Consider the following 21,892-nt stretch of genomic DNA (forward strand, 5'->3'; position numbering starts at 1 on the left):
ATCAAAAAGGCTTTGAATTGCTGGCAATGGAGAAATTTAACACTGATCGGAAAGATTCAACTTGTTAAAACTTTCGCTATGCCAAAATTCATGTACCGAACCTCTCTTATTTCTTTTGACAAGGATATAATTAAAAGCATAAATTCGGTGATTTTTAATTTTGTGTGGAAAGGTAAAGACAAAATTAAGAGACTGGCTTTAATCAGTGAATATGAAGATGGTGGCCTAAAGATGCCTCACACTGAATCCCTGATTGCAACACAGAGAATTGTATGTGTCAAAAGGTACTTTGATGATAGCGTTAGCCCATGGAAAACCTTCTTATCTCATTATCTTAAGAATGTAGGATCAGAATTTCTCTTCAAATGCAATTTCAAATTATCGTGTCTTCCCTGCAAGATACCAATTTTTTACAAAGAATGCCTCGAAGCCTGGTCTGATTTTAAAAGCTGCACACCTGTTTCAAAACTGGACATTTTAAATGAGATTATCTGGAACAACCAAAACCTTTTGATCAATAAACAATCAATATTTAATAAGAAAATTAAGGAGGCAGGTTTTGTACATTTGGGAGATATCCTTTCAAATGACGGGAAGCTAAAAAATTGGGAAGTTTTTAAAGAGAAAAACCTCTCCTCGTCGGATTATCTTCTCCTTCTCGGTGTTTTTAGTGCTATCCCGCCTGCGTGGAAACTTCTTCTAAAAACTGGAGATGATGCAAACCAAATCGACAAAACGGTCTCGGAAAATGACTTTGAAGATATGACTAGTATGAGTTCTAAATCGATTTATTCGGCCCTGGTTAAACGGGTCCAAATTCCCCCAACTGCTCAATCTAAGTTTGAGTCTTTATATAATATTTCCAACTCCTTAGACTGGAAAAATATTTATCAATTGCCTGGTCGAGTCACTCTTGACACCAGAACGCGCGCCTTTCAATACAAGATTTTAAATCGTATCCTTTACACAAATAGTATTTTATATAAAATGAAATTCATTCCTTCTCCGTTATGCACCTTTTGTGGAGATCACGAAGAAACTCTGGAGCATCTTTTGGTAAAGTGTGTGTATACGAAAGATTTTTGGTCTGCCGTTATTTCTTGGCTAAACAATCAAAACATGCAAGTTGATAAGTTTGACGAAATAACCATCCTTTTTGGTTGTTTCGACAACATTCCAGATAGTAATTTGTTAAACCATATAATTCTGTTAGGGAAATATACCATTTATATATGTCGTAACAAAAATATCAAACCATCGTTATCCTTACTGAAAGCCAAAACACTACAAATTCGAAAGCTAGAGCTTTTTATTGCGAAAAAGAATAAGAAAGAAGCTTTTCATTACAGTAAGTGGCAAAAAATGTTATTGTAAATTGTTATTGTTAATGTGGCATCTTTAAGTTAAGTAGTAGGAAATCTACACATAATTAATTAGTCAAAATAAAAGTTCTAGGTGCTAGTAGGTTAAATTCAATTAGGTTTAAAACAATTAAGTCTAGCCGACTGTGAAATATTGCTTGTAATTAGTGTTAGTGGTAATACGTCTGTTGTTATAAGTATGTAGTGTTAGTAGTGTGTTTGTAAATAATCTGTTTTGTAATTGCAATAAAAATGTAAAAAAAAAAAAAAAAAAAAAAAAAAAAAAGAACATAAATAGCCTAAATTTGTGCTAATTACCATTTATGTAAGAATCTGTTTTTTACTGTATGTGAAAATCAACTTATTAGAGAAAAGAAGTAGGGCAATGAGCCGGTTTGACGGACCGACCGATCAGTGCGCATCAACTTCAAAGGTGGTCTCATTTACTGTACATTTTCATCCCGAACAGGACCGTTCCATTTGATTTAAAACTAAATTTCCTGATTAGCTTAAGGCATTTCCCCAGTATTGCATTGCGCATTCTTTCTGCGCAAAATTGTTCCCCTTATTTAGCGCGCGCACATAAACAAAATGGCGCCTTTTTCATGCGGCTTGGCACGCGAGAGAGATAAATCGTCGTTTTCTCGTAAACGAGCAAGGTGACCTATCAGTTTTTCCTCGTACTTTGAGTGTAGCGATCAAATTCTTTCTATAAAATGTCTGCAGTATTTTTTTCTCCGTTGCACGAATATTTTTTAGGCACAGCGACTTCCATGATTTTTTTAAGACAAGGTTCCCTTGTGAAATTTTTTTTGGGAAAAGTCACCCCACCTCCGGTTATTAATTTCTAATGGTCCGTCCCTAAGTGCTTGAAACATATTTAATTATTGTTGATTAAAAGTGCGTGCATTTATCATGAAACACATAGTAAATTGTTCCTTGACACCGTTGCAATACATTTATTGTTGTATTGCATGCTTTGCCTTCTTCCTGTGCGCAAAATGAACGGTTCAAATAAAAACGTTTCTGGAAGCTGATAAATTTAAGGAATTATATGGTATATACTACAAGGTCTCCAGCCCTATCCCCCACCCGGGGGCAAGGGACTAAGAAGAAGACTACAAGGTCTCCCTGCTCCTAAACGAATGTGGTGACCCCTCCTTTTTTATTTCAAAAAATCACGTTCCCTTAACCAATAGGCAAAGTTTGATTAAAAATCTATGTTCAGTTGTATTTCAGGGGAATTTTAATGGAAGGCCCTCTAATATGGAAGAAATCTTGACGAATCTGCGAATTGGCTATCTTGCTTGGTTTATTTTATTTTTTCATTTATTTATTCTTAATACCGGCAGTGCTAGAACCAACTAGAAGCTGAAAATATGAAATATGAAATTTAAAATACTGTTGTTAAGAAGAGAACGTTAACACTTGCCTTTATAAAGTGCTATTTACTATGCTTTCTGAAGGGACAAAATCAAGCATGTCTAAAAAAGATATACAATTTACCCGTAGTATAAGGCTACCCAATACATCCTAAAAAACTGCACAGCAGAAAAGGCGAGAAAAAAATACACACAGCACAAAATAGAACAGATCAGACCAACGAACTTCTCTCAATGCGAAAAATCTTAAGAAGAATTTGTACGTTGATCAAATTATGTGCTTCTGGTAGTCAGGTACAACAACGTATTCATTCTGCACTTCGTGTTTCGCTCGAAGTGAATCGATCTCAGGTCGGCAACTCTTCGCCCCCGACGACCTTGCCCGAGTCTTCTTGATCTTCCAGTAAAACAAACCGAGCATGACGGCCAACAGGGCAACCGCGCCTACCAACATTCCAATCAAGACCTCGGGGTACTGGAACCCACTGGATTTGTTTCCAGGCTTCTCACCTTTATGACCACTGACTTCCGGCGTACCTGTTTAAAATAGCGAACAAGTAAGTTGAAAGTAAAACCTGTTAAAAAGATCTGTTCATTGCGTCTATCGGTCTGAAAACTTGCTTAATAAAAATAAATGAAAGGAGTTGATATATTTAGAGAGGAAGCCTCATCAGCCCTAGCTGGTTTTCATGCGGGTCTTCTGAAATGTTGGTTTTTCAGGAGGGAGGAAAACCGAAAAACCCGGAGAAAAACCCTCGGAGCAAGGACGAGAACCAACAACAAACTCAACCCATATAAGACGCTAGGGGCCCGTTTCTCGAAAGCCCCAGAAACTTTTCGGGCCTGTATAGCGATATTTAGTTATCCTTATCTTAAAACCAGAGAAGTGTATCGGCCTGAAACTTTGTATGAAGGGAACATCTGTTCATATTAAAAATATGTGAATAAAACAGAGATTTTGTTATGGCTTTCCGGGTGCGAAAACTTTTCGGGACCTTTGAGAAACGGGCCTCTGGGAATCGAACCCGGATCACACTGGTGGAAGGCAAGTGTTCTCACCACTGCGCCATCACTGCTCTCCTGAAGCTCAAGCTAAACATGTATAATGACAGCGTTCAATTCCAAATATAGATACTAAATTTAGCCATTTCACGTTGTTTTTTTTTGCAGAAGACGGCAAGAAAATGTACCAAGATTTATAAAGGACGTGCAAAGCTATTGTTCTGCTCATTACGCCTTTTGTTAAGCGACGTTTTTGTTGCCGTTGCCGTCGTGGTTTGCTAAAGCTCCTGTTATTGTAACAAGGAAGCCTAAAAATGATGGTTTCTTTTTGTGCTTACAAGCCACCACTACTCTGTAAGAGCTATAAATTTATTTTGTTGAGTACTTTTTACTATTAATTTGTTTGGTGAAATAAACAAGTGATTCAGATTGAAAATAACTAATAACAATAATGATAATGATAATAAACCCCCAAATCTCAGACGCAAAAATGCTACCATAAAACGCCCTCCTGAATGTAAACATATGAGCTTCTATTTAGTTTTACAGTTCACCACTAATTTTTTTCCGATTCTGATTGGTTTAAATTGATTACGTATCGCGATAGTGTTCGTCCGCGGAGGACACTATCAGCCCATGCATAGTGCCCGTCCGAGAAAAATACGTGGACGGATAGTACTCGTCCGTGAATTTCTTCAAACAAGCGGGCCAACAGACAGAGAAACCCTACTAAATTCACTGCATTTAGTGGGTTTTTTTGTCTGGTTTTGTTTCGTTTGTGATTTCGGCTTTCAATTAGGTCTTTTATCATAAAAAGGAAAAAATAATTCAAGACGCTTGTTTTTGAACGGGCGCGCGGAAATTTAATAGTGAACAATATCAACGATAGAGTGTTTCAGTCTCGGAACTATCGGTATGATAGTTGCCCCTTGGAAATTTGATGTTCTTAAAACTAGCATGTTATTTGTTTTAAGAACATCAAATTTCTGCGGGGCAACTATCAGCCGATAGTTCCTCGACAGAAACACTCTATTGTTTAAGTAACTCTTCAAGGAAGGTATAACTTTTCCGATCATAAGGCAACTTTTGTAGAGCTTGTTTTTTTTAAGAGTTTATCATGTGGTATGCTCCAATTGTACCAAAACATTTCCAAGCATGGTAAACTGTCCATCTCGTAACCCAAAGATTTTTGAGATGTAAATTTCTATCTGAAAGTAACCCCCCCCCCCCCCACCCCTTGTATATCAAGACGGATTCCACTGAAAGTTCGAGCAATGAGTGAAACAATCAAGTACCAAAAATCTACACATAACACGGCAACATTTTGTATACTATTTAAAAAATCTTATTAAAATTCATTTGTCTTAGTGACCCCGTGATTAAATTCTAAAGCATTCTTGAGAAAAATTAAAGTCAAACCACGTAAAATGTTTAAAACGCGCGCCATTTTGTTTTGAACTGGCGTGAAACGTCCGTTTTAACAGGTTGATGTTAGCTGTACTTAAACTTTTACCATGCTAAGAGTTCTATTTGCCTGTATTGCTCGAATGTTGGGCGGAAATGTCTCAAACTCGGCCCCGAAAATAAGTCCACCTGACAAGGACATTGAGCAAATGTTTAGAATTTTACGGTATTGTCCTCAGTTAGATTATCCAAGAATTAAGATCAGTTCTGTAATGATCAATGATGATTTTAATTTGACGTTGGACTTACCATCCGAAGAATTTTTGTGCTTCTGCGAGAAATCTTGTTTGTCTGTTTAACATGAAAAAGAAAAAAGAAAATAACAGAAGCAAAACAAGTGCCTTGTATTGAGTTATTTCATGATTGACACATGTTCTTCTGCGTTTGTCTGTTTAGCATGAAAAACAAAGGAAAAAATAAAACAGTTGTTTTATAGTGGCGGGGGTAAGCCAGGGATAGCCTTTCGTCTACGTTGTGGGGGATCCTGGTAAACTCACCCGCGCCTGTTTGATGCAAATGAAGATTATTTTGAGGAAAGATTTTGGAGGTGTTTTATTGGCACCAACCATTTGACCCGGAATTCGGTTTGATTGTTTGGTCAATTAAGTGTCACTATCCAACCATTTCCGGTTAAAACGGCTGGCGACTGTTAGGTCGTGCTTCGTTGTGATCAACCGTTCTTCGTTGGTTTGGTTGGTTGACTTTTCGCGTTTTATTGCAACACGAAAAATAGTGTCCAACCCTACGAATGTCAGTCACCCACCAATCCACCCAGGCCATCAGTCCGTCCGTCCGTCCGTACGTCTTGTTTAGTGGTTTTACCGTTGCACTCACCGTCTGAAGAATTTACGTACTTCTGCGAGAAATCCTGTTTGTCTGTTAAGCATGAAGAAGAAAAAAGAAAAAAAGAAGCAAACCAATTGCTTATTTAATTGTGTGTCTGTTTAACTTGAAAAAAAATAAACAAATCAAACGAAGACAAAGCACTCAATACCCACTGACTTTTGCAAAACCAAAACCAAAGTAATCATCTGACCAATCACAACGTTTGCCTACCATTCTGTTTATTAACTATGATGTATGCTTGCTCCACGGCGTAACCAACGGCATTTCCCACAATGCACGTGTATTTCCCTTCGTCCTTCTTTGTTACATTAACCAAAGTCAGTTTCACTCCATGGAAGTCAAACTTGTTATTGCTTTGCGGTAAAACTAAATGTTGGTTCAAGTCTTGTTCATTCTGTTTGATGACCTCGTAGTGAGGATGTTCGATTGTACTGTTGGTTGAACCGTTTACAGGAGAGGTAAACCATCGCAGCCACTGGAAATGAGGAATGGAATCACTTAACGCTTTGCACAGTAACGTGGCATTGTCCCCTACATAAACAGTGACGTTTTGCATGGGTAGGACCACTGGCGCCGGACGAACTCGTTCTGAAAGACGAAAAAGGCCACGTTACTGAATATAAAAAAAACTGTGAAAGCTCTGCTAAGCCGCCCCTTTCTTTTAGCCCCCTCTCTAATAACCTCCCTTCCCTAGATGATAGATAATGACGTTTTATGAACAAGATTACACTTTTAAAGCTATTTATCCACAATATATTCTTACCATTTTTACTGTTTTGTAAAAATGTTCTACTAACAGCACTAAAACATTTAAACGTCCAATGTATTTCGTTCATATGTACCCTAACTGATATATAGTTTAAAATAACCCCCACCCCCCGTCTCTCTAATAAACCTTTCCAAAACGTCTTGAAAAGGAATCTCCCTCCCCCTCCGAACGAACGCTTTGGGGACCATCCAAAAAATTCCCAAGTAAAATTTATCACGCACCACTCAAAAATCTAAACTACAAGTAGTCCATGTTTTACTAAGATCGTAATACGAGATGCAAAAAGGGGGGGGGGGGGGTGGAGAGGAAAAAAGAGACGCGCGCGTGAATCTCCCTCGACAAACTAGGTGAAAAGTGGGACTGCTTGTAGTGTACTAAAAACCTTATTCGTACCATGAACATCCACTTCATAAGTATGGTTGATCCACCCATACGGGTTGCTCACGTTACAAGTGTACGTCCCAGTGTCAGTCGGTACCAAGTCTTTCATAGTAAGCAGGAGTGTCCACGGACTCAAATAGAGCCTGCTCCCTCCCTTTCTCTTCTGAAACAATGCTCCGTCTTTGTACCATCTCACTGTGGGACGAGGATATCCATCAGCAGAACAGTCGAGCTTCACTGAGTTGCCGACGGGAAATGCGAGGAGGTTGCGCGCCAGTTTTTCTGGTGATGCTGTGAATCTCGGAGCAGCTAACAAGCAGAGAATAACCAGGATTAGAAAAGCTAGGCGTGGTATATTGTGAACGTGCCTGTGATTGGCTTTGTGTGTAATGTAACAGGGCTTTTGCGGGCATTTAACTCAATGGCTGAGCGAGAGGTGCCCCGTTACCTTCCGGGATCTTTTACATCAAATGGACCAACACTTCATCAAGAAACATGGTGTTTAATGGTGATCTTGACACACTCGCTTACAGGCTGAACTCAAAATTATCACAGAAGGGACAATTGTCATAAACGAGTTGCAGCCAATAGCGTTTAAACAACTCAGTTTCACTTACGTAAGCTAAGCAGATGGAGAAAATTCTAAGGATATTACTTTTTACGCCCTTTAAGGTCATTGCTTCGAAATAGAACTAAACAAAGATTTTCGACCAAACTATGCCTACTTGTTGATTCCCTTAAGGGGACTTAAATTTTGAAATAAAAAAGTGGGGTCCCCATATTCGTTTACGAGCAGGAAGACCGTGTATATACCACATAATTTCTTAAGAATTCCTTTGCAAGTACTGGCAAGTACACATTTCCAGTGATAATTTATTTTCCAAAAAAAGCCGCCATTTTGTTTATGTGCACACGCTAATTACGCGTAAAATTCTGCGCAGTAAGGATGCGCAATGTAATACAGGCAATGATCTTAAACCTGGAGCTCATTTCTTCTTCAAAAGCTTTGTTCTAAGAGCAGGTGCAAAACACCTACACAACTAACTTAACGATAACAGAAGATTGTGTTGTTTCAAAAATCCACCTTTTTTACCGAAAAATGTTCCGTAACAGTCATTATTAAGCAATAAGACTACGAGCTCAAGTGAACTGTCGGAAAACCTTACAAATTTTCAAGTTTACAAATGTAGAATTGGGGAGGGGCCGAAGGGTCCAGGCCGTTTTGTGAAAAACTGAGGCCTGAACTTAAGGGACACACACACACACACACACCGAAAAAAAAAAACAGATTTGGCAGTAATGCCCCCAACCCTGTATGACAGTCTGGAAGATCAACAATTCCACAGCGCTAATAATATTTTTGAAAAACATCTTATTATAAAATAACCAGAAACTCATAAGGGTTTCTGATAATAACTTAATTAGAAATTAGGAGGCATTTATCTTACCTGGCAATAAATTTGGCTCGGTCGTTGGATCTAAAAAAAAAAGAATCAAGTTAAATGAAACCTCAACGGGAAGGAAACATAGGTTTTTAGCCTGACATACTTCAGCCTGCCGTACTAAGTCTACTAATGGATATCAACAAGTTTTTCCAAGTTACTCTCTGTATAACTATTATTATTATTCATTCAAAATATTTCTGTGTTTCTGATTGGCTTTCGATCCCCGGCTAATTCCAGCTATTCGGCTAGCGCCGACCAAATGTGGAAGAAATTCCAATCATTGGACGATTGACGTCCAATATCAAAAATTATTGGATCGCAACCTCGTTCCCAAGGTTGATTATCCGATCGCAACCTCGTTCCCAAGAACCGCTGACGTCACGTGACTGAATGGCTTTGCTGCCGAGCAGGTTGAAAGCGCGAAAATGGCCGCTAGATTTGAGCATTTCGAAGAGGTAAAATTTTAAAGTTATTAGAAGACAAGGAAAGTCAAAACACGGAAAAAGCAACGAAGGGGCGTCGATCGATTTTGAAAGCGTATCTTCAAGAGGAAGATACGGAAGATACAGCGGAGGACTTGGAGCGGTTTTACGAAAATTCTACGTCGAAGTAAGCAAGAACGATGGAAACCTGTACTCGAAAACATCGCTTTGTGTCATCAGATTTAGCTTCAATAGACACTTCTAGCAAGTGCTTAATATCGACATTATAAAGGACAAGAAATTTAATGAAGGTAACCGAGTTTTTGAAGTTTAAATCAAATTTAAAAGCGAACGTTGTTGTGTATTTGTGTATTTTGCCTACTGTCAAAACCCTATTAAATTCATTTTGTGCATTTGAAGCTCTGGAAATATTTTGAATAAATAATAAAACAATTATTGAATTCGGCTTTCGTATGATATGAAGAATTATGCAGAACGAGGAGGGTGTTATCCAATAATTGCTAAGTATGTTTGTAGATTCTCAACTAAAGATTGTTGATTGCGGAAACACTGAAAACACTGCACTTTCTCTAGCCGGAAGAAATTCCTTGGATACGATTAGTATAATGAAGGGGGTGGGTGGGGGCTAGATCGCGTTTCACGGAAAATAAAATAATTCAGCTTAATTATAAATCTACAGTGAGAAACAAGTATCGACGACAGCCAGGGATACGACGCCACGGGAAACAAATGAATGGCGGTTGAAAGCTAAGGTTAATGCTTACACATTTGAACAGCTTTACAAATGACCGAATAAAGGTTAGTTTTTTTCGATGACGTTTTAACTTTCATTATTCTGTTTATTTAATCGGTTTAACAGTGCTTCGTGGTTCGTGAAATGAAAACAACTTTAGCTCACCGGTAGCGGCATTGCTTACACTGAAGTGCACGGAAGTCTTCTGTTATTGTATAAAACAAATAGATTCCATTTTGCAGTGGGTGTGTTCAGTAATAGTTCACAGAAGACGACAAAATGTGGTATGAAGATCAGTGACCCACTCGCCTAGCGGCTCGTGGGCCACTTTTTTGTTCTCACCACATTTTGACGTTATCTGTAATGGTAATGTACTTCTGTATCGCATTTCCCGAAGTTCAATGCCTTTTACAATGAGAGCACGGGACGAGATCAGACATCAGCATATTACAGGCGCCTTTAACAGCCGCTATTCGTCCATCCACAACCCGGCCAGACCACAACACCGGGAACTCCTTGCCCTACTCTTTGCGATAAGTGTGTGGGTTCTTAAACGTCCCCTACTGACCATATACACTGAAGATGCAGGAGACGGGGCGTATACGGTTCCCTTATCCGAGAAGACTAGAACATCTAACCAATTGCAGATGTCAATGCAAAATGGAATCTAGCTGTGATCTATAACTGAACAGACACACGGCAAAATGGAATCTATTTGTAAAATAAAACACGATCGCGCGCGCGTTGCTCCTTATAATTAAAGGGACAATTATTCTTGATTTTCGGTGTTGCAAATTGCAGCAACATGTTGCACAAAGTAGAACTGAGTTCTACCTTTTGCAACAATTTTTTTCAACTTGCAACACCGAAATTTGTTGCGAGACAAGTTGAGCGCGCGGTAGTAATACGGGCAACAACTCGTTCAACTTGCAATGCAACAATGTTGCGGGACAAGTTGAACAAAAATGTTGCCCGTATTACCGGGCCTTAAAAGTACATAACATTGTAGGTTTTGGGCTGCAATTTATTAGACTTTCTGCGCCTCATTGACTATTCGCTCAGCTCATAGAAAACTCGGGCTCGCAGTTTAACTGTTAATTAGAAAACACTGCGAGGAAAACAAAGGAAGATCATTCCTTAATCTCGATCATAAAAACGTCTCTCCGTTAACTTACTTCGAACAAGAAGCTGCAAAGTATACGCATTTCTGCCGCAGTCATTCACAGCTACACAAGTGTAGAAGCCAGCGTCCGCTTTTTCAGCCTTCCTTATCTTTAAATATTTATTAGCTTTGATTCTCATCCTATGATGGTCCGATGTATGTAGTGTCTTATTGTTCTTTAGCCAGTAAGCGAATACGTCTTTGTCTTTAACCTGGCACATGAGTCTAACATCCTGTCCTGCGAGGACTTCAACAACCTTTTTCTCGTTTGCCTTCTTTTCGCGGATTTCAGGAGCTGAAAGGAAAGAAGGGAAACAAGTTTTAGCAAACCAAGCGATCGACTCTATCTGATGCAAAACGGAGCTGTCTTTTTTGCTGGATAAGCTGCAAGTATTGTTTTTCAAGCTAAGGTTGAGACTATATCGTTTTTAATGAGCCGATAAACTTCTTTTCATTGTTAATCCAATGCGTTCGTCTGTCTAAAACTGACTCTGAGTCCCGACGGGAATCGAACCCACGACCTCTAAAACACCGAAAGAGCTGAGCTACAGCTGACTCGTCCCCAGTCGTCTCTTACGCGATATTACAAGACGCGAAGGATGATGGGAAGGAGGAATCCCATGATTCCCTCCGTGTCTAGCAGTCGACTCAAGACGGACTCAAAAGACGACTGGGGACAAGTCAGGAGCAACAGAGAGACTTATGGCGCCTGATGAGCAAAGCCATTTACTAGGTTCATGTGACACGCGTCTTGCATACATAGCTGATCCAAGCACCACGCAGAACGCTTGTCACATGATGTACTTAGTAAATGGCCTTGCTCACCGTGAGTCTCTCCGTAGCTCAGTGGATAGAGCGACCGCCCGGTGTTTAGGAGGTCATGGGTCCGAGTCCAGTCGTACCCTGCGAGAGCAGACGGCTTGAGGACTCAGATTTTTATTTGTACCACGCTCGTGTTGATTGGCTAAATCAGTTTTAAATTCCCCTTGTTACACAACTAGCTAATCAAATCGTGTGAGTAATCCCCCCTCACTAAAAAGCTCTTCTCCCTATACGCCCCCACTTTAAACTGAGGTCTTGAAAAGAAACAAGCCTCACTCTCCTTATACATATTAACATTTTCACAGAAGTCCTTCGTAAGTACTTATTTCCGCTCGTTTAAAATAGGTCAGGAAAAGTGGGGGTCTTCGAGAGGCTGTTCGCAGTTCAGATGTCGCGGAAAAGTTTTTCCTTAATTTGGAAATGACGATAGATCACGATACTACTACGTTAAAATAAAGAAATAATCAGGCGTGATTTGTCTTTGTCATTTATGATCAAATATTGAATAGTTCATTTTATCACAGAGAATCTAAACCACTCTGGATTCAAAACAACTCTTGCAAAGGAATAGGAAATGGAAATGAAAACGCGTGTTGATGCAAGATGACGATATGGTATCCCAAAATTGATCAGTGCTTCGCCTGCTTGCTAACCATAAGGTCAGCTTTCACTCTGATAGTGGCTATTGTAACTTCATTCAAAATACAGTGGAAAATAGAATGTAGCATATAAAAGGTTCAACTGAAGAATCACACTAACTTGAGCATGGCGTGGACCTTGCCTCACTGACTGTTAGAACGACCAAAAGGACAGCCAACAACGCTTTCGAAAACAAACGAACGATCATCACGCAGGTATTGGTTTCCCGTTATTCCTGTTTTTACGGTTTCCCCGGATTCCGCTTCAGTGAACAGCTCGACGTATTTCTGTTTGGAATAAAGGTAGGATTCATGAGTTTACATCTTCTCTTTTTATATGGTGATTTCAAAAGAAGAAGAAGCAAAAGAAGGGTAGTTAAAGAAACTACAACAGGACCGGACGCTACTCAAGCGGAGCAAGTTTCGCTTTGAGCCGAAGCAGAACAAGTCTTTTTTATAGGAACTAATTCCCCGCTTCGGTTTCGCGGTCTCTGTCTTTTAGTTATGCTTAATTTGATCCAAGAGAACCTATGCACTTGTAAAATAAGAAAAATTCCTGAATAGCATCACACTAGCGTCAGTTTATGTTGATACGCGCAGACTTGAAATATCAATATGTCTAGTAGTGATTAAGAATCAGTTATCCGTAACCAAGCAAGAGGTTACCTTATTGTTACTTATTTTCGCGTGACTTAATTTTCGCGATTTTCAAAAAATCGCGAAATTAAAGACCCGCGAAAATTTATTTCAGCCGTTTTCTATTGTATTTTTTATGTTAATTACGTATTTTTGGCCAAATCGCGAAAATAAAGTCCCGCGTAATATGACCGTTCCATTTTCGCGAAATTAAGTTCCCGCGAAAATAAGTAGCAATAAGGTATTAGCCCGAATAAGAACTATCGATGGCGCATTTACAGTGTACAGTTATCTAGCAAGCTGTGTAGCTTATTTACTTACCTGTTAAGTCCGTAATTCACTGTCGACATAAGTTTTTAACTGACGAAGTATAAATCGTACTAGCATTTGATACAAGAAGCACTGAGCATCTTTCACAGTGTTCTTTCCGCAAGCCGGATGTTGGCAACTGGCAGGAGATATTATTTTAAATTTCCGTTCTACTGACCCTTCCTGGTGTTCGCGACCTTTGCAGGCAACTTTATACTGAGTAAACATCACAGAATAATGCAACACACGGAAAGTTATGACATAAACTGGGATCATCTCCAGCAGCTATGATAGATTGATCACATACACGGCTCCCCACAAAAAAATTATTTTGAAAAAAATCTTCATAACACAACTGTGAAAACTAAAAAGGAATTAAAAAAACACCGTCATACCGGTGCCAAAAACCCAACAAGGGACGAAGAACGATGCTGGGAACGTTTCAAGCTAATCCGTGAAGCACTCTTATGTGAACAATCTCTTAGCCACACACTGCGTTGCAGATAGACTGTCCACAGCCTCTTTTCAACGCAAAAAAGCAAACAAAGCGAGCGCGAAGCGCGTTCGTGCGGGGGGAGGGGGGCGGGAGGCGAGCGAAGCGAACCAAAGAAAAATAGAGAGGCTGTAGACATCTTTGAATAAAAGTGGAAGTATTAGACTCCTCCCCTTGTCTTCGCCTTGACCTTTCAATTAAATCGGACCAATAAAAATGTGAGCGGTAAAGCGCTTGTTTAATTGACTACAAGTGTCAGTTTACAAAACAACTACACGTTTGGTGAAAAAAACACGTGAGTTTTTATTTCGGTGTTGATAATGTCGTCTGAGACGACTTCTTCAACCCCCAAAAAACCTGCAAAAAGAGGCAGAAAGCCGAAATCAGGCGGTCCTTCCGATTTTTGCAGAATATGCGGGTGCTCATTCGCGATTCGCTTGGGGAACTTCAGCAAAACATCGTACATCTCTACGGAAAATTTATTTGTCGAGCCAAAACGCGAAGGTGTTTTACGGCGAAAGTTGGCAGACGTCTTGGCCGATTTGGGAATTGTACTGCAAGAAGACGAATTTCGTTCTAGTAGAGTGTGTTCATCTTGTGGATCTAAAGCTAGAAATGCAGCAAGCAATATTGAATTTATAAAAAAATCTCTAGCGCGACCGATAGATGGCGTAGAATCTCCTACAAGGCAAGTTGATCGTGACGAGCGATTCAAAAGAATGACACGTTCGCCTCACACATCTTCGGCGAGGCAAAAGTTATGCCGGCCAAATGATTCACCAAAAGTTATGCCGCAAAAGTTATGCCGGCCAAGTGATTCAATTTGATCATTCATGATGCTTTTTAGCGGCGAAACAACAAGAACAACATTCCATCTTCTTGCATTTGTTTCGCCGTAGCATACAGCTGGTAAATAAGGCTTTTCCCGAAGCCAGTCGGTAAAATTCCAAGTACGTCCTTCGAACAAAGAAGGTGGGGAACAGCCTCTTTCTGCTCGTCTTTGAGCGATGAATCGTTTGGAATTTTCTCCAACGAGCGTTCCAATAATCAATTCATCGCAATTCGCAAATCACAGCATGTCAATAGTGATGACAACTCGAGCAAACCGCAAGACGCCTCCTGCAAGCAATCATGATCGGCCGTTGTCAAGGTGATGACACTTTTGCCGCCTTTCAACCAATGGGAATTTTCCGTTTCTGGAGAAACGGGAAATTCAATATTTCCAAAGATGTCTACAGCCCCTCTATTTTTTTCGCTCCCCGCCCCCCACCCCCTTGCTTCCTCCGTTTTGCGCTGGCGTCCAGTTCTCTTGCCGTTCTCACCGCGCGCTCTTCGATTAGCCTGCGTAGCTGGCGGTATTGTTGGGTATAGCGCGCGCAAGCAAGCGGCGCAGCCGCGAGTGGCTTGGGGCGGGGGGGCTGAAATACCGCCTGCCCGGATGGGCTGCTTTTTTGGCTTCCGCCCCCTTATTTGCATTTTGACAAACTGATGACAGATTCTGTGGTTTCGAATATCTCAACCAATCAGAGGGTAGATCATAATATGAAACTTTGTACTTGGCGCGAAAAAGAGATGGCCTGCGAAGAGAGCGGGGAAAAGCCATCGGGAAATCAAAACAAAGCGCCGATGTGTTTCGATGGCGTCGAAGGGCGACACGCCGAAAAAGCATGTCAAGGCAAGAGAACAGCCAACAGCTAGTGTCAATGATAATTGCAGGCTTTGCTGTTGTCCGCTTAAGATCAAGTATGGGGACTTCAAAAAGACATCACACATTTCGACGCAAAACCTTTTCAAGGTTCCAAAACGTGAAGGATTTGCGAATGAGACTTTGGCAGAAATGTGTTCAAAGATTGGGCTCACGATAGAGAGATCAGGCAGTTTATCTGATCGTGTTTGCCATGCCTGCGGAAGAAAAATCAGGAACGTTTGTGAACTGTTTAACTTTATTCGAAGGAATTTGCAGAAGGAGAAAGAATCTTCCACGAGTACTGACAGTTGTGATAGTTCAGCCCCCCGCCCCAAGCCACTCGCGGCTGCGCCGCTCACTGTCGCGGCTTCGCCGCTTGCTTGCGCGCGCTAAACCCAACAATACCGCCAGCTACGCAGGCTATCTTCGATCGAAGAAACACGAAAAAATAGAGGGCTGTGGACAGTCTACGTTGCAGACGAACAAAACCCCTGTATAGTCCGTTTTAGCAAGTATTGGGTAATCAATTACAAGTGTTTGGTGTCCAGATCTGTATCGTGTCACATTGTGCACGTGTTCCATCGCTTTTCGTTGCAGCCAGCAAGATCAAGATGTCACGTCAGATAACACTTGGCCGTTTGGCTTTAAATAAAGCATTCCTCACAGAGATACAATGATACAATGAAGGAAATGAAAACACCCGATTTTGTTTCAACTAAAAATATATTTAATTGCATTGTATTTACAAATTTTCAACTCAAAATTATATTCTTTTCAAAATCTCAGCCTCGGGTTTATTCTTAAGATATTCTTAAAAAATCGCAAATTTCAGCCTCGATATTCTTATAAACTAGATTCTTATAAAATAAAAAGAGTGTAGTGTGATGTGTTTCGTTTCGATTCGTTACGGTTTACGACAGTTTTTCATACAATATCCCTTTCGCAGTTAAAAGTAAGACTGGGCATTGTAAATTTATCTATAATTTAGCCAGTCAACAGCCGCAACAGGCTCTCTCATCTCATCTCTCTCTGAAAGAACTGCTGGCAAGCGACGAGTTTCCCCTGTAGGCTCGTCCGCTGTTTTTACAGCCCCCTTACCATTATACACACTGTGAATGATGTTTTGGGGAAAGTTACCCATTTTTATGTAGTGTGCTCCCAAACTGAATCAGAATATTTTTTGGGAAGTAATTACATTACACCCTGCCTTCGTTAGTACTTCTTGAGGCGGTGAAAGGCACGGTGACCTAATGGTGACATGGTTAGTGCTTTGGGTTCTGGATCGAGCGGTCCGGGTTTGTGTGCTGGCCGGGGTCATTGTGTATTCTTGGGCAAGACACTTTACTCTCATAGTGCCTCTCTCCACCCAGGTGTACTAATGGTACCGTCGAACTAAGCGTTGGGGGTAACCCTGCGATGGACTGACATCCCATTCAGGGGGGAGTAGAAATACTCAGTCGCTTCATGCTATGGAAACCGGGATAATCTGGGGCCTGATGGGCCATTAGGCTCGAAAGCAGACTTTTTTTTTGAGGGGAGGAGGGGGGAGGGAGGGAGGGATTTTAACAGCTCACAAGTGCTATTCAAAACATAAATGGATAGGAAATGGATAGTGCATTAGAGAGGTTTTCACTTGAGTGTCGAAAGTAATTCTCATTTCCTTTGGTTTTGCATTACTGCGCTTAGTGATTGGCTCGAAAAACTCACACTACTTTCTCAGCCAATCAGCAGTAAAGCAAAACCAATCGTGATTCGCTCGCGCACGTTTTCCCGCGCTTCGTGTCGGCTACATGTATTTGCTTCGAGTTTTCATTGGATCACTGGATTAACTGTGTCATTTGTGATTGGCCAGGGCCGGTTGATTACCTTGGTTTTATGACACTCAACTGAGGTGAAAACTGCTCAAATAGCAATAACTTTTATTGAATTCAACTGATTCATGCCTCAGGTCCCTAATACAACGCTGTTCATTCTAAACGTCATGGAGTTTTCAGTGAACAAAACGCTCTTCAAGGCAATCGAGCTGAACAGTGTGAATAGTATGGAGCAATAGATATAATGTAGTCTCTATTGTATTGCCAGCTTACTTTTAACTGAATTTTCCCACATTAATAACTCCCTCGGACCAATATAAAACTGCTATTCTATACAATTTGAAGTTGTCATTCTTATTTAAACTTCTATAATATCATGTTATTTCTTGTATTTTTTTCAAATCATTTTGAGAATTTTAGGAATAATTTTTGCGGTTAAATAGCGTCGAGTTTGCAGTGGTTGCTGACTATTGTTCATATTTCATTTGAACTGAAGGGAGTGGAACAGTTTCTTCGAAGCAAGTAGAGCATATTTTTTTCAGATTTCGCTTTTTTTTTACTTTCGCAATTAAGGGCCGCCAACGATACATAAATCACTGCACGTCTACATGATTTTCAAAGGTTTTTAAGTAGAGCCTCAGGTTAAAAAGCAACATTGAGAATTAATGAGACAGGCTAAGGAATTAAGGATTAGAAGCCCACAAACTCTTTTATGATGATAAATATTTAATGATTACTCGTTGTCATACTGAATATTCGAACTGAGAGATTTCTGTTTCCGTCATTACTACATTTAAGATGCTTTTCCTGAACTCGACGGTCGGCATAAAAAATGTTGACGCTGAAGCATTTTTAGCAGACGCAAGCTTTTTTGATAATTGTGTTATATTGTTATTTTCGTTTTTGTTCGAATTTCGTTATTTCTGAAGGCTTTAAGATTCCTTTAGCATACTAGCTTGCAACAAACAGGTGCAACTAAATGGGAAAGGCAAACTGGCTGGTGAGTCGACGTAATTGTTCTGCAAATTTCCCTGAGGTTTCTCGTAATTGGACAGGGAATGTGCCATGATAGATGTAAAGCTTTGAATCTGTGCTTAAGAAAATGTTTGTTGATTTAATACGCCGCGAATATTGAGCCTGTGACTGGGGCTGTTGATAAATATGGAATGCCTTTCTCTGGTCACCTTATTGGTGGGTATTTTATACCTTTCTCTGATTTGCGAGATTGTTGCGTGCTTTACGCAGAGGAAAATAGCTCAAGAAGGCAAGAAAAGCAATGACCGACCGAGGAATCGTTTTAGATCGCGAAGATGTGGACTTTTCGCAGATTCCGTCAGAAGAACTTGTTCAGTTCGACAAGCGGCAAGGCAAGGCAGTTCGAGACATTTTGTTCAAATGCGGATTCTGGCAAGAGGTTAAAGCGATTTATTGAGTCATGATATGTGATTTCAACTCGGTGAAACCATACATTTCTTGATACGTTTAAAGTTATAACGACGTGTGGCTTCTAACTTTTAAATACACGATGTATTCCAAGAAGCCACTGACTTCTGTGAACAAGAATGCAACACAAGAAAAAATTGAAACAGCAACAGTATTGATTAAATCATTTTTTTTTTATTTTGGATCACCAGCGTAACACTTTGGCGAAAATATTGTTTATTTAAATACACTGATGTTCGTATCAATTGAAATGTCAAGTCTCCATCAAGCAAACGACAGAAATATTACTTTTTCGAATACTTAAGTTGTAATAGCCAAGAATAATCGAAAAAGGTTCATAAGAAAACATTTTTCAGGAAAAGCGCATGCTCAATATTATTATACTACAGGAGTATCATCATTTTCATGATAATGAGTTTGAATTTTTACTAAATGACAGAAATGTCGCCGCTTCTGATTCAGAATAGTAAAGTCTCTAACTGAAATTCATTCCTGAAATTTGCTCGTGTGGCCCGCAACGCGCTATTAAAGAAAATAAAATTAAAAAGCTTTCAAATCAAAACAACATCATTAATTATTCGTGTTGTTGCAAAGTTTTAAAATGCTTCTTTAAGATGTATCCATGCTAAATTGCCGGTCTGCGTGGGATCAACTAACAGTCATCCAGAGGTTTTTAGTGAGAGTAACTTGCAATCAGGTCCTTTTTTTCCGCATTTTTGTTTCATCTTAACGCGAGCGCGGGAAAAAAGTTAGTCAGACCAAATTCGTCGCGAGTTAAGGCTAACAGATGGCTCGATATTTTAACTAGCAAATTATTTTATTTTTCAAACTCTACGTTCTCTCTAACATAATGACTGACAAATGATGACAAAACTTTTATCTGAAAACTGACAAATTGCCCGTAATTTAACTGACAAATCGACTCCTCCTCCAACATCCGCACTGAACATGCCCTCAAACGAGCTCGCGGCCCTTAAAACTGGTTTGATTTCTCCGGGGTTTTTTAGCGCTGATAACCAAACCTTCAATAATACTGGATAATCTACCTTTCTAAGTATAGACTGCTTCACATAAAAACCAAGAGCGACAACATATGCGGAACTAATAAAATTGAAGTCTACAATAAGGACGACTACAGAATAAGCCTTTGTAATATAAAATCGTAATTAAGAAGTGATTAAAAAGGCATTAAAATGTACCTGGGGGGCTTTAAAGTTTTAAACATAAGAAGAAAAGGAATTAAAATAAGCACCCGGGGAAATTAAAATGATGCATGTGAAATTTTCAATAGAAACAGAAGGTCAATTTCCACACAACGGCTCTCCGACGAAAAGACCTAATATAAGGGGTAAGGCCGATTTCCTTTTATCAAGCCCATCTAATCCTGCCGAATTTGTGATAGAACATTTAACATTTCGTTCAATTTAGAGATTAACCGTCTCGTTAGCTATTATTTTATATTTGACTTAAAGAACAACCATCCGAAACAAGATTAAGGTCGATACTAACGTGGATAAAGCGGTCGGATCTTATGTTCCAGCGGCAAGGAGCAGACATGATAATCCGAGCAATCTGGATTCAGCTGTGGATTAAAGAGCGGTTTTCACTTGAGTGTCGAAAGTAATTTGCGTTTGCTTTGGTTTTGCATTACTACGCTTAGTGATTGGCTCAAAATATTCGCACCACTTTCTCGGCCAATCAGAAGTAAAACCAAAACCAATCGTGATTCGCTCGCGCACGTTTTCCCGCGCTTCGTGCCCTCTACGAAGTTGCGGCAGCACAGGGAGCCCTCACGGAAGTCTGGGACGGGCGACCAAATTCGTAAATTCTCGGAGGATCACCGAGGATAAAAAAGTGACATTTTCTTAGAGCTCCGAGCAGGCTCCGAGCGATTTCCGTAATATCGGTTCCAGACCTCGCACTAACAGACCGCGCGCGCATTAAAAATTCAAAATGGCCGCCACAAAACACACGCGCGATAAAGGTAGGTTAATCTTTTATTCATATTCTAAACGGATGTGAGGGCTCCCTGTGCGGCAGCGTTGATTCAAGCCGCAAAAGGGTAATCTAGAACCCAGATCTTCCTTTTCTCGACGCGAAAACCTGGGTACGTGATCAGAAAATGGAGGCCAATGAAACAGATCCTGGGATTCATGATCCTTTTCTAGCCAGTTATTGCTGCTTACGTCGAAGCGCCAGCGTAGGCAACTAAATCCAAGTTTCCTTCGATGGAATGTGCCTAGAAGATTCCACCAACCAGCGACTCGTTAAGTTATGACGAACTTAATGAGCGCGCGCACTGCAAGTTTACGTCAGAATACGAGAAAATTTTGATGAACTATTGTTCTGTTTCACTACCAGGAACGCTGAATTTATAAGATATTAAATACAGTTTTGAAATTCCTTATGTTGTTTATCTTGGGATGGTGATTTACTATATGCGCGTTAAAATCAGAAGAAGTATTGTTTATTAAAAACTATAACACTTAGCAGTCCTTGGACTGAATTACGTGTATTGTTACAACTTTATAAAAATGTATTAAAACTATATATATATATTACAGGATTAAAAAATATTAAAAGCTATTAACATTATAATATATTAAAAACTATAATATTAAAAGAGCTTTTAAAACGGTCCGTCTTACAAACTGGGGTGTTGAACACTCTCATGTTACGGAGTTGACGGCTATTAGTTGACCTTTTAGGCAGCAGTTGACTAGCTTGTGTTTTTTTTTTTTTTTTTTTTTGTAGTTACAATGTTATTAAATAGGCTCTTAGAAAGCAAATAACGCCTGCCAGCTAGGGTGGGGCGACCGGCCTTTTCCTATGCCTTTCTGTATCCTGAATTGGGAAAACTATACGCATTGCACGCCTCTGGATGCGTTTTAATTCCTTTGACAGATAGCCAGGAAGGCTGCTGTGAAACAGCTGACATGAATATTCCAGAACTGATCTTATTACACTACAATAAAACAGAACTAGATCATTAGAGCTGACTGCGGCACGTTTTAACTGTCGTCATAATCTAACGCAGAAAGGTTACGTACGGTTGCGCTTCC

The 21,892-nt window shown here is 39.9% G+C and overlaps 1 protein-coding gene across 4 annotated transcripts; it reads right to left on the reverse strand.

Annotated features, from left to right (window-relative positions):
• Positions 1-2,289: 2,289 nt before the first annotated feature.
• Positions 2,290-13,521, reverse strand: LOC144643319 (fibroblast growth factor receptor 1-like). Of its 4 annotated transcripts, XM_078502524.1 has the most exons (9): positions 13,406-13,521; positions 12,570-12,736; positions 11,002-11,283; positions 8,654-8,683; positions 7,218-7,514; positions 6,266-6,643; positions 6,044-6,085; positions 5,459-5,500; positions 2,290-3,280 (listed from the first exon to the last, which is right to left on the reverse strand). In XM_078502524.1, exons 2-9 carry the CDS (start codon positions 12,655-12,657, stop codon positions 3,012-3,014), a joined length of 1,428 nt encoding a protein of 475 aa, XP_078358650.1. In that variant the 5' UTR covers positions 12,658-12,736; positions 13,406-13,521; the 3' UTR covers positions 2,290-3,011. The 4 variants fall into 4 exon arrangements, with proteins under 4 accessions (XP_078358650.1, XP_078358651.1, XP_078358653.1 ...); XM_078502525.1 differs by lacking the exon at positions 8,654-8,683; XM_078502527.1 differs by lacking the exon at positions 6,044-6,085.
• Between the last annotated feature and the right edge of the window lie 8,371 nt (positions 13,522-21,892).

This window comes from Oculina patagonica, chromosome 2 (genome assembly GCF_052425735.1).
Source record: "Oculina patagonica isolate OP01 chromosome 2, crgOcupat, whole genome shotgun sequence".
NCBI classification, from domain to species: Eukaryota; Metazoa; Cnidaria; class Anthozoa; order Scleractinia; family Oculinidae; genus Oculina; species Oculina patagonica.